Consider the following 13,252-nt stretch of genomic DNA (forward strand, 5'->3'; position numbering starts at 1 on the left):
CCCGCAGGCGCCTCCCCTCCCTGACCTCTCTGGACACCAGTCACTCCCCTGCCTCACGAAAGAGAAGCTGTCACCTCTCCCTTGTGCTGTTTTTTCTTCCATACCTCCCAACTCCCTGGCCTGCGTGTCAGGCTAAGCAGAGCACCGGAAGACATTCACCCTGAGTCCAAGCCCTCCTCTCCCTGGCTCTCTGTGCAACCTGGGGCAGGTCTGGTTTATGAGGCCTCCTTTGCTATATCTGTAAAATGCAGGGTTTCTATGCCTGCCTGAACCCATGCTCCTCAAGGGCTCTTTCCTTTTAGAGATCTCAGAGTCTGTGAGTCTGATGGTTTCCGTTGCCCAGTGGATTTGTTCCGTGTTTGTTTGTTGCAGTTGCTGGCTCTGTCTTTGACTTGAAGTTCTGAGAGGGCAGGTTTAGGCTGGAGATGAGGGTGCCGGGCTTTGGGGATCCTGGATAAGAAAAGAAACTTGGGAAGGAAAGAAATGAGCTGGGTAGCCCATCACAGAAGCCAAGATGGTGCCCAAGAGGAAGAAGTATCTGGCAGAAAGGGGTCAGGACATCAGGAGACGCAAAGGAGGGACGGCTCTGGCAGTGAGGGTTTTGAGAGCTGCCTGGGTTCAGAAAGCCAGTGGGGCTTAGGTTCCCTGGATGGGGCCAGTGGGCAGCTGCAGCTCTTCTGGAAAGGCCTTCTGAAGCCCAGTAGAGAAGGTCAGACCAGGTAGCCCCCAGGGCATATCCAGCCCTGCTTCCCACCTGCAGGCTTTGAGATATTAGGTCCCCACCAGCTCGTGGATGGTCTGGCTTCTCTAACATGGGGTCTCAGTGTTTGTCTGGACCACCTCATAGCAGGTGAGGAGTTGCGCTTGTGCCTGCCCTGTCCCCTTTGCCCTTGCCTGGGCTCCATCCCGGGGATGTCAACCCTGTGCATTGGAAAACCGCCAGGCTCTGCTGCCACACAGAACCCTCTGATTCCTTCTGGGAAGGTCCAGTGTCTTCTTGTCTTCTCTACCCCAAGCAGGAGGAGCTCTGGACCTTTGATCTTTTCTGGATAAAGCATAAATTTTAGATTTGAACCCCAGTTCATTTTCCACTCAGTCTAACCTCTCTGAACCTCATACAGCCTGCAAAGTGGGGGTGATTACAACTCCCGAAGGGATGTAGTGGGACTGGCCTAGATTAGATACGCGAAATACCGAGCCCCGTGCCTGGCACACACAGAGTGCTCCACCGAGGGTTGTACTGATGGCCTCTTCTGTGGATTTGCTGTTGCCTCTCCATTCCCCTTCCGTCATCTTCTCAAAGTGTGGCTGCAGAATGGAACACGGAGCTGATGCAGCCAGAGCCCAAAGAACAGCACTCCTTGGTGGAGCACAGCTCCCACTGGGATATGAATCACGTGTTTCCGGGGCCATCTGCCCATTGGCTCCTGAAGGGTGGTGCCAGGACTGGCGCACCAGCTGGCCCACGACTGGTGCTTGGGAGCGCTTGCTGAGTGAATGAATGATGCCGCCCCGTGGTTTTCTCTCCCTTTTTAGTAACAGACTCCTTTGGCCAAATGAAACCTTATGTGATGTCCCAGTGAGTAACCTAGAGAAGGGCTTTCACCCCGCCTGGCCCAGCTTCTCCTGGGTGCCCGCAGAGGCCCAGGACACTGCCCCGGGGCAGGGCTAGGGGGGAAGGCTGCAACCACAGGATGCTGCCGCTTCCTGCTAAAAACAGGGCGGCAGATTGTGGGAGACGGGACCCAGGCAAGTCGGCTGGAAAACCCCTTCACCCTGTGCGCGGGGGGCCTGGGCTGCCCCAGGTTCTCTGTTGCGTTCCTGCTCAGGTCGTAGAGTGAGGGCCTCTGCCCACGAGGGCCTCCAGCCCCCCGAGCCCCCGCCGACCCATCCCTGCTGGCTGCTCCTCAGTTACTTCCCCACAGTCCTGTTCTGGAGAAAAGCACGACTTTAGTTCCACTCTTGAGCTGCTCTGAGGGCTGCTCTGTGGCACAGCGCTGGGGAGCGAGGGAAGGCAAAGCGCAGGCCGCCCTGCTGGAGGCCTCTGCTTTCCGCCCCGTGCCTCTTGCCTCCTCCACACGTGCCCACAGAGGGCAGGGTGACCTTTCTGAAATGCAAGACTGGTTTTGTTTCCTCCCCACTGAAATCTGTCAGGGGTTCCCCTTTCTCTTAGGGGAAAAGGCCAGATTCTTTACCCTGCTCCCCAAGGCCCTCCTGGTGTATCCCTAGCCCATTTGGGTTTTGCAACAGCAGATCTCCCCAGGCTGCTCCTGCCGACATACATCCTTGCCTTTCGTATGTGCTGGGCTCCCTCTAGCCCCAGGGCCTTTGCACAGGTTACCTCCATAACACACAGACACAGACATTGGCTCAAAGATCTGACCTTCACCACTGCTTTTCAGGAAAACCTGTCTGGAGCCCTCCAGAACCTTGCTGCTTTGTTTCAGAACACTTTTCTAAGATTGTGATTATATGTTCCTTACTGAGACTACTTGATAAATGCCTGCTTTCCTCTGGACCGTAAGCCCGTGAGTGCCAGGATCTGCCTATTGTGGGTCACCATTGCACCCCCAGTACACAGCCAGGTGCTTAATAAATACGGGCCAGGTTGAATTAAGTTGTTGAGAGACACCAGAGAAGCTGAGACAAGCACACAGGGCTCCGGTGAGGCCATGGCTGTCTCTGTGTGGCACAGGGTAAGAGGGGGCATAGCTCAGGGGCTCAGAGGGGAGACAGCTTCAAGAACCGGACTCTTCCTAGAAGAGGGATTCCTGGTGCTGGGTGGCTGGGAAGGGCGCACTCCAAGTGGGATAGGACAAGAGCCAAGGTGAGAGGGAGGGAGCCCTTGGTGGGCACAGGCTTAGCCAGGAGAATCAGGTGGCAGGTAGGATGGGCGGGGACCCTGCCTCCACAGAGGCTTTGCTTTGCCACAGTTTCCTCATCTGTGAAATGGGCGTAAGGTTTGCCCACCTGCGGGGCGTGTTGGTGCATGCCTGGCCTGTAATCCCGGTACTTGGGAGTCTGAGACAGGAAGATCCCAGGTTCGAGGCCAGCCTCAGCCACTGAGCAAGGCCCTCAGCAACTTAGTGAGGCCATGTTTCCAAATGAAAAAAATAAAATAAAATAAGTGAGCCGGGCGTGGCGGCGCACGCTTGTCATCCCCGCGCTCGGGAGGCTGAGACGGGAGGATCGCGCAGGTTCAAAGCCAGCCTCATCTACTTAGTGAGGCTCTCAGCAACTTAGTGAGACTTGTTTCCAAATAAAATATAAAATGGGTCTGGGAGTATAGCCTGGAGGTAGAAAGCCCCTGGGTTCCACCCCCAGTACCACCAAAAAATAAAAATAAAAAATAAAAAATAAAAAAAATAAGTGCTGGGTATGTAGCTCAGAGATAAAATGCCCCCGGGTTTGATCCCTCATCACCCCAGAAAAGAAAACAAAACCCCCACCTCTTAGGGTTGTTGGGAGGGTTGAACGAGCTTCTATGTGTGACCTTTCTGGAATGTGCGGAGCCCACGGCAAGGCCTCACATCTGCTGTTCCTGTGGCTGGGGTCCCACACAAAGGGTCCGGGTCACCACGTCTTGGTCACACTGCCTCAGCTTCCCCCGCCGCGCCCAGGAAGTGCCAGGGAGTGTGTTGACGCATGTACGCGTGACGGCGCAGCCACCAGCCAGTGTGTGCCTGTGGGAGGGGGGCTGCTCACAGGGAATCGAGGGCGGCAGGGAGAAGTCTCCTGCGCGCCTCTGGCTAGGAAGAGAACCAGCCAGCAGGGCTATGGGCTTCCCTCCCAGCCTGCTCAGCCCTCTGGCTGCTGACCCCCGGCAGCCCGGATGTCCTTCCGCATGCCCTCTGCCCCTCCTCTGGCCCTCCCAGCAGCAGGGTCCTGAGCAGAGGGCCAGCACAGGGCCTCCCAGTGCCCAGCCTGTGGGTGCCACCCGATGTGGTGGCCACCCCACCTCCCCCTCGGCTCTGCCCCCAGCCTTCTGTTGTTGAACCCAGATCCTTCCACAGGGAAGCAGATCCCTGACCCTGAGGGGCCAAGGGCTAGGCGAGGGCCTGAGAAGAGGGAGCTGTCCCGCTGTCCTGGGAGAGGCCCCTGCCCCGAGGAGAGCCTGGGAGGGACAGTGAGATTGTCCCCAGACTGGGGCTGGGGTCCTGGCTCTGTGCTGGCCTGATGGGGAGCCTTGGGAAGTTCCCTAGCCTCTCAGAACCCCCACTTTCTTTTCTGTAAAATGGCTGTTAATAGCAGCTCCTACCACCCAGAATAAAAATCAGCTAATGTGTAGTGAGCGCCGGAGGCCTGGTGCCCATCTCTTGATAAAGATCTGGGCCACGTGCTTACCCAGGGCTGGAAGGGCCCGCCTGCACCTTCTCCCTTTCCCCAAGTGTGGGGTGTCAGGTTCTGTACTTTAAGATGTCTCCAGAAATCAGATGAGCCTGTAGGAGAGTGTGTGCAAGGTGTGTGTACAGCCACGGAGCTTGTGCTTAGTGGGTAGGATGTTGATAATTGTGCGTAGTGCTGGATGCAGCAGGTGCTTATGAGGCTGGGTGTGTGCTCATCCATGTGTCGGTGTGCAGGCAGGTCTGTGTGGCTGCTGTGTGGACATGTTTAAAGGGACAGGTTTGTGTGTGGGGGGGGTGGAAATCTGGTGCCAGACCACCCAGGTCTGTGTCCCCACCCTGCCACCTCCTAAGTAGGTAGCTTCTCTTGGTCTCGGATCTCACCTCTGAGATGCTAATTCTAACGGGACCTGTTGATAAAAGCAGAGCGCTGACCTCATGTAGTCTGAGGACAGGAGTTAACACCTGGAGCAGAGCCAGGAAGGGTCTTGCAGAGCTCTCTTAGTGAGTTCCCTCGCTTGACCATGGATCCCCTTGCAGGCAGGGACCCGTGTCTTTCTTGTTCCTTGCGCCTCCCCTCCCTCCCTCCCAGCCCTGCCTTTGCTTGTAGTAGTGCAGGGTGGCCCGTGGAGGATGCATGGCTGTAGGCCTGGGGATTGGTGAGGGGTCTGTGTGTGCCGCCGTATCCATAAGATGATGGTGTGTGTGTGTGGGGGGGTGTATGTGTGTGTGCACAGGCTCGGGCTGGGGCATCTCCAGCGCTTTCTGAGCTGAGCTCGGCTATTTCAGGAAGCCTCCAGTCTCCTCCTCCTTATGTAAATAAACATGACAGATCCCATCGCCTGTACCAGCGCAGGAGGTGGGGGAGGCTCCGAGTGGGTGGGAGCTGGGAGGCGGCTGTGAGCAGGGCCAGGGGGTGTGCGTGCGTGTGTGGCCGGCCAGCGGGCGGGCGGGAGTGCGTGTGGGGGCGCAGGAGGGGCCACTCAGCCCTGCCATGCCGGCCCGCCGTGGGGGAGGGCCGGGTTGAGGAGGAGGGGAGCTGGCGTCCTGGCCCGGCTTGGTGACGAGGCCAGCCGGCCAAACGGAGGTGGCCGTGCTGCCCGCTGCCTGCGATGGGGGGACAGATCACCCGGAGCGCCCTCCACGGTAAGGCCCAGCTGGTGCCAGGGGGCCCGCCCACCTCAGCCTGGGGCGAACTGAAGAGGTGGGACTGAAGGCTGGGGCATCCCCCTGCCTCCGCACTCCTTGGTGGGCTCCGGGGCTGTGTGTGGGAGCCTTTGGGTGGTAGGCACTGGAAGCAAGGAGGCCTGGGGAGGCCGAGGTCAGGAGCCAGGCTCCCCAAAGGCTCCCTTCCTCTCACCAGCGTGCTAAGCAGTCCCCAAGTGGGCTGTGAGGTCCTGGGCGTCCCTGCCTGCCTCTCCCGGGACTGAGGCAAACCACAGTTAGATAGCTGGGGGACTCTGTGGGCCTCGGGATGTGAGCCATGGAGGTGGCACTGTGTTCCATGGTGGAACCGGCTGGGGAGAGATGGTTCGGCACATGTGTGTGTGCACGAATGTGTATGCGTGTCTGTGTCCACGAGTGTGTATTGGAGGTGTCTGCGGGTGTGTACCTGTGCACATGTGTTAGTGACACTCCTCACAGTGCCTGGCCTGGGTTCTCCATGCATGAGTTCTGCAGGGGAGGTCAATGAACTGACCTCGGGTTCGCCTCCATTCTCAGGCAGAGGGGCAGGCAGGAGGTGAAGGAGGGCAGGGAGGGCGGGCTGGCTCCCTTTGCTGAGCTCCTGCCCGCTTCAGCTCGGTCCTCTCGTCCCTCTGGCTCTGGAGCTGTGGGCTTGGAAGCAACATGGCCGATGTGGTACCAGACCCAGAAAAGGGAAGACTTCCTCAGGCCTGGGAACTGGGGCTCCTTGGCATGGTGGGCTGGGGTGTCCCTGCTGCCCTACCTTGCGGCCCTCCTCTGCAGTCAGGGCATTAGGAGGTGAGCAGCCTCTGTCTGCTGAGTCCACTGGGTACCCAGGGACCCAGGAGAGGCCCAGGCAGAACAAGGGTGGAGGCAGGAGCCGTGGAAGCCATGGCGGGGACTGGTGACCAGGTGGCGTCTCCCTTCCGGGCTCTGGACTTCGGGAGAGTAATTTCTAATTTATAAAGAAAAAGGCAAGGGAAGACACGGGGAAAGCGAATCATTGGCTCTCTTAAAAGGAAATTAATTTCGTCCTGAGCCTGGAGGGCCGAGTGACAGATGTAAGGCCCTGGAAGACACCTAACCCGGAGTCAGCCAGGGGCAGTGCCGGAGGCCAGAGCGCTGGCCTGAGCCTCCACGGGGCTGACCTGGACCTGGCCTGCCCATCTGCGGGGCGGGGCTCTTCTCGGGGCTCGCCGTTGGCAGAGGGTCTGGAGCCGACTGACATTTTCCACTGGAGTCGGACTTGGGCCGTCCCGTGGCCTGGGAGGACAGAGAGGCCTCAGTGCAGGCCCAGGACGCAGCCTGTGGTCCTCCAGCCGCTCGGCGCTCGTTGCCACGAGGAACCTGGGGCCACAGAGCGCAGGCTGTGGAGTAGAGGGATGGCTCTGTGATAAGGGCAGGGCCTTCCTGAGCCTCAGTTTCCCCCTCTGTCAGTGGGTCTGCCAGGGTTGTAGTGTTATGTAAAGATTGCATGGGCCATTTGAACAAAGAACTGAACTTGGGGGAAAACCCAGAGGGCTTGGACAGGCCTTCTGAGCCCAGGGTCACTGTCCTTCCTCCCATGTGTCCCAATTCCCTGGGGACAGGAGGAGAGCTTGGGTGGCCATTGGTGAGTGCTAATCAAATGCCCATTTGCCTGGCTACCCCAGCTGGCCCTAGGCGCCGCCCAGCTGCCATCCACACTAATAGAGGGCCTGGGAAGAGGGTGCACCTGCGCCCACCAGCCCCCAGCTTGCATGTCCCTTTGCGTCCATAAACCCACACCTGTACACGCACGCTGGCCTCCAGGGGCTCTGCTTGTCCTCTCCCTGGGGGAGTGGGCTGGGGCCAGTGGAAGGAGAGGTGTCGGCTCCTTCCTGGGGCTTTTGGCCTGCCAGGACTCTTGAAGTCACACTCAAGGGGCCCTTGGTTACACCTTCACTGTGGTCTTGGGCTTTGGGGTCATTTCAAGCCCAAATATTTTGGATTGCTGGGTTCCAGTGAGTGAGGGGAAGGTGGCAGAGACCGAGCCAGGACTCCGCAGTGGGGAGGTATCTAGCCCTGTGCATGGGGACATGTTTCGGGTCTCTGTTTCTGGTGTTCACAGAGAGTGTACCTGTTTGGGGTCTCTCTGTGTATCTCTGTGGTGCGTCTCTATTTGTGTATTGAAGGGATCTGTGGTGTCCGGTCTGCGTTCCCATGTAAACAGCCACATTTGTGGCATATTCTGCGTCAGTGACATGCCTGTGTGTGTGTGCGTGAGCGTGTGTGTGTGTGTGTGTGTGTGTGTGTGTGCGCGCGCGCGCGCACGCCCGCATGCACAGTGAGGCTGGTGGTGAGGAGCCGGGCTCCTCTGGGACCAGCCTGGCTGGGGACCCATGGGAGAGGCTAATTTCCGTTTGGAAATGGTCTCAGTTCCGTGCCCCAGCTCTCTATCAGGCAGGTTTCCAGAGCTGCGCCCAGTCCTGAGGGCAGGCAGGTGGGGCAGGGCGGAGTCAAGGGGGACACCACAGTGACTCTGAAGGCCTCCTTTTCCCTCCCTTTCCTTCTTTTCTTTTCCCTTTCCCTCCTTTCCTCCTTCATCTCCCTTTGAACTCCCTCCAGGGCCGCTCCTAAGGGGTTGACACGTGGGGACACCCAGCGCACGCTCAGGCAGACATGTCGCCCCCACTTGGTGTCTGGACCTCATGAGCCTGGGTGTCAGGGACCTAAGGCCTTGACCCCGCTCCCTCCCTTCACAGAGGGGGATGATCCAGTGGCCTGGAAAGGGAAGTGGCTGCCGACCTTGTCCCGTGGCTGGCTCCGCATTCTCCTTCTTGAGTTCCTTAATCCTCAGCAGCAGGGGAGGAGGCACCCCATGCCAGATGAGCCCTGAGATTAGCATGGGGACAGCCGCCTGCCTCCTGTGGCAGCTCTGGGTGCACCCTGAAGCCCCCCAGGCACGCACACTCACCCCTCCCTGGGGCCCGAGGGTTCTGGGAGCCAGGCGGCAGGCTCAGCCAGCACCTGCACTCAGTGGGCATAGGCAGGCGCTTGGTCAGTGAGGAGGAGGAAGGAATGTGGGGTACCAGCCCTTACTGGAGCTGAAGGGGGTGTCAGGGAGGTTAGCCGGAGCTGGGCTGCTGGGCGAGGAGGCCAGGCAAGTGTGGATAGGAGGGAGGCGGGGTGAGTGCCGCTCTGCCTCTGCCGGCTGTGTGCCTGTGGCTCAGTGCCCTCGCCTGCCTGCCCGAGGCTCAGTCCACTTGCCTACACTGGGGGTGCGGTCTGTGGCAGAGCTGTACAAGGAACACGTGGAATGAGGGGCCTGGCAGGGGCACACCTAGTACATAGCAGGCTTTCCTGAGGGCTTCCGGGGGCTCCTTTAGGTGCACATGTGCGCACACCTGGCTGCACAGCACCCTCGGCCCAGGACAGCGTTCCCTGGGTGCTTGTGTTCATTAGGCATATGTGGCATCTGTGCGTGTGCATGCATGTGTGCACAAGTGGGTGTGGATTCATGCAAGGGGAACTTGGGGTGGTGGTGTGTGTGGTACAGGGGTTGATGTGAGCCTGCCTTCTCTCGTTGTCTCAGCCCTGGCCTGGGGGCTTTGAGCACACACTTCGAGGACAGAGACAGGGATAGGAAGCTGAACTCTCTGGAATCCCTTCTAGAATCTTGAAGTAGGACAGCAGAGGGAGAGGACTGGCTCCCCTCCCAGCAGTGAGGATACTGGGAGGCACAGCTGCATGCACATCTGGCTACTGGGAATGTCAGAGATGGGATGTCAGAGTGAGCAAGGGAGAGAGGCTTGGCTTGGAGATGCATTTGGTGTGGGGTGGTGATTCTGTCCACCCTGGCCGCTTTCTTCCCCCACCTTGTCCTCCTGGGCCCATTCAGTCTTCCAGGCAGCCGTGGAACCTGCTGTGCACATCATCGGGTGCTGTGGGGAGATGATAGGGTGCTAACACGATGTCCTGTACTGGACCATGAACAGTGAAGGAGCATATACAAGGGCTGAGGGGTCGTGGGCACACACAGGGGAGAGGAGCTGTGCACGCTGGCCAGCTAGCTGGGCTCCTGAGGGGCCGTGCACATTGGCCAGCTAGCTGGGCTCCTGAGGGGCCGTGCACGCTGGCCAGCTAGCTGGGCTCCTGAGGGGCCGTGCACGCTGGCCAGCTAGCTGGGCTCCTGAGGGGTTTACACAGTGCTGAGCTCAGCTCCATCACTTCCCAGCTATGAGCTTGTTAGTCTCCCACCCAAGTACTAACCAGGCCAGATCCTGCTTAGCTCCCAAGAGCAGGCGAGATCGGGCGCGTTCAGGGTGGTTTGGCTGTAGACTTAGCAAGTTATTAGTTCTCAGGGCCCGTGTTTCCTTATCTGTGAAATGGGACTGTCAATACTGTATTGATTATCTATGGCTGTATAACAAATTACCCCAAAACTTAGCCACTTACAGCAACAGATATTTAATGGTTCTTACAGTTTCTTTAGCCAGGGGTCTCAGCCTGGTTTCTAGGTGTTCTTGTGAGACTGTAGTCTACTTTTGGCTGGGGCCACAGCCTCATCTGAAGGCAGGCCTGAGGGCCTCCCCTCCACACTTACTCACAGTTATGGGCATTCCTTGTCCGCAACCACATGGGCCCCTCCACAGAGCTCTCTGTGACATGGCAGCTGGCCTCCCCAGAGGAAGCAAATCCAGAGAGACTAGAAAGAGTAACCAAGATGGAAGCCAGGCCTTTTATAACCCAGGTTGGGAGTGACATGCCATTGCTTCAGCTATATTCTACTCTAGAAGTAAAGTGTTGGGTCCAGGGCTTAGACAAGGGCATGAAGGCCAGAAAGTGGACAGACATCACTGGAGCCACGCTGGGATGGTTCCTGCAAACACCCACCTGCAGGGCCTGGGGGAGGGGTGGGGGTACAAAGCGTTGGATACAAAGGGCGTCCGGTTCAGTGTCTGATGTACAAGAAAAAGCCAACCTGCGTGGCCTTCCTTTCTCCTTTTCTCCTGACAGCAAGTGGGGAGCTATTGAAGGTTCTTGAGCAGGCAGGGCCTTCTTATGAGGATGGCAGGATGTGTGCACCTAATGGTGGACACAAACACCCAGGGAGTGTTGTCCTGGGGTCCTGCCATGGCCAAAGGTGCTGGGAAGCCTTGTGTATCTAAAGAATCCCCCTTAACCCTTAGATACTCAGAACCTTCTGGATACAGGAGAGCCGGGGGATGCAGTGTGCACAGAGTACCCGGGCATATGGGATTCATTCTGTAGAGGATCCGGGGTGAGAAGGGCTGCGTGGGGTGGATGCCCTGCATGAAGGTCCAGAGGGCCCCACACGCCCATAGCGGGGCCCCTAACCTCACCTGGGGGTCAGAGAGACTTCCAGAAGGAATCAAGGTCACCAGGATGAGCGAGAGAAAGGCGGGTGGATGATGGGAAGGGGAAGGAAGGGTTCAGCAGAGAAACGGGCTAGGGCCATGTCTGGAGGTCAGGGGTCAAGGTCAAGGGAAGCTCACAATCATTGATATCAGCAAGTTTCTTCCCCACCTGCCCTCCTGCTAGTCAAGGCTCCCCACTCTACAAGTGATTTACCTGTGTTCTCTCCCCTAGAGGGGGCCGTATTCGATTAATGCATATAATTATGTTCATTTAATCTCAGGACCTTTCAGCAACCTGAGATTAAGGTGTCTGGAACAAAGCAAAATGGAGCTATCTAGCCTCCCACTGGGCTGCAGTGGCTGATCACTTCTCCTATGGTGGCTCTTGCTTTTATTTAAAAAAAAAAAAGACCTTATGTTAATGCCAGATGTTAAGATTTGCAGAATCCTTTTGAATCCTTGAACTTATTGAGTCTCCTCAGTAACCTGGAAAGATGGGTAGGGAGGCTATGAGGAGCCTTGTTTTGTTTTATAGCAAAAGAACTCAAGATCCAGAGAGGTGAAGCAACTTGTCTAAAGCTTTGTGTGTGTGTGTGTGTGTGTGTGTGTGTGTGTGTGGTACTGGAGGTGGAACCCAGGGCTTTCTACCTCCGGGCTATACTCCCAGACCTATTTTATATTTTATTTGGAAACAGGGTCTCACTAAGTTGCTGAGAGCCTCACTCAGTAGCTGAGGCTGGCTTCGAACCTGTGCGATCCTCCTGTCTCAGCCTCCCAAGCGCGGGGATTACAAGCGTGCGCCACCATGCCCGGCTTATTCTTCATTTTGAAACAGGGTCTCACTGAGTTGCAGAGGCCTCACTAAGTAGCTGAGGCTGTCCGCGAACCACAATTCTCCTGTCTCAGCCTCCCAAATGCTGGGATTACAAGCGTGAGCCACCCTATAGAGTCACACAGCAAGTCTATGGCCTGGTCAGGATTTAAACCCAGGGCCTTCTAATGCCAGTGCTCATGCTGTTTGCCGTACCTCACTATCCAGAAAATAAGACAAGCCTCCTTTCCAGGAAATGGAAACGATGAGGCCTGCACTGGGATTCTGGCCACAAGTTCACCCTGGCCATCGCAGGAGCCCAGGGACTCACCTGGGCTCAGCAGATGGGTGGACTTGCAGAGCTGGGTGGGGCAGGATGGTTTGAGTAGACCTGTAGGTGGGAGAGCACCGGGGATGCAACTTGCAGTAATAATCATAACGGCAACAGCAAGCGATTCCTGGCTTTTACATACAACATCTCATTCACTCGTCACAGGAATCCCTTGCAGGAGGTCAGCTGTGAGTCCATTTTACAGAGGAGAACGAGGCTCCCAGCTGGGGATGGGCAGCCGGGCGGGGGTGTGGGCTTGGGCTGCCCGCTCTGGCCGGGTGACCTGGGCATGCTACTTTGCTTCCGAGGACCTGTGTCATGGTTGCTTGGGGACAGGTGAAGGCAGTGCCCACGGGCTGGCAGGGGCTGGGCGCTGTGGTCAGTGCAGGGCGGCTGCTCTAGTGGGCCTGCAGCCTCTGCCTGTCTTCTTGGCAGCTGGGCTCCGCCTGCTTGGGCTCTGCGGTGGTTCTGGGCTGTGGGGAGGTCACTCTGGAGGGTGTGTGAGTGTGTGTGTGTGTGTGTGTGTGTGTGTGTGTGTGTGCTGGCTTCTTCCCTGGGACCCGCCAGGGGCAGGAATGTGATCTGGAGCCGGCTGAGGGTCACCCCAGGGCTGGCCAGGCCCGTGTCTGGCAGTTCATAAATGCCTGAGGGGCTGGGGCTCAGGGGGTGAGTTTCCATTGTGTCAGCTGCAGCCTGGCCTGAGGGGACCCCAGTGGACTGCGCTGGGGCTCTACCCTGGACCCTTGGCCTCTGGGGGAACAGTTGTGCAGCCCATATACCACCATCTTGAGGCCCTTTGCTGGGAAAAAGGCTCCCCCAACCTGGTGACAGGCATCTCTCCCAAGCGGCCTGTCCCCTCTCCTTTGCACTACTCTTGGACTGCCGGGGAAATGAGCTCTGGTATTAGGTGCTGAACAGAGTAAAGGACCCTGGACATGACATTGCAAGGCCAGGGTTTAAGCCCCAGTTCTACCACATGGTTGCTGTGTGACCTCAAGCACGTTACTCAACCAGTCTGCATCATAACTCATCCGCAGAACGGACACCTTCGGGGGTCATGTCAAAGCGTCAGGCTCTGGGAGGAAGCCTGTCGGGTGGTGTAGGGAAGGAGCCCTGGCCCGGCCGCCCTCTCTGGACCCTCGGTGCCAGCGCTGTGCTGGGGTCAGCACCCCCAGGACAATTCATCCTCTGGAGGTGTATCTTTTTTGGACACATGTGTGAGTTGTATAACCGTTACCATAAT

General features: G+C 57.8%; 1 protein-coding gene across 2 annotated transcripts in view; it reads left to right on the plus strand.

Annotated features, from left to right (window-relative positions):
- Positions 1-13,252, plus strand: part of NEURL1 (neuralized E3 ubiquitin protein ligase 1) — a gene marked incomplete at both ends in the record, with an annotated part of 69,727 nt that overhangs the window by 31,795 nt on the left and 24,680 nt on the right. The window contains one exon of one of the 2 annotated variants that reach the window (XM_080694508.1): positions 5,456-5,489. The exons of the other annotated variant lie outside the window; for it this stretch is intronic. Coding sequence (XP_080550634.1) covers positions 5,456-5,489 — 34 coding nt within the window. Of the gene's footprint in view, positions 1-5,455; positions 5,490-13,252 lie in introns of those variants that run through there. 2 annotated transcript variants of the gene reach the window in all.

Source organism: Muscardinus avellanarius (genome assembly GCF_963383645.1).
Source record: "Muscardinus avellanarius genome assembly, chromosome: 4".
Classification (NCBI taxonomy): Eukaryota; Metazoa; Chordata; class Mammalia; order Rodentia; family Gliridae; genus Muscardinus; species Muscardinus avellanarius.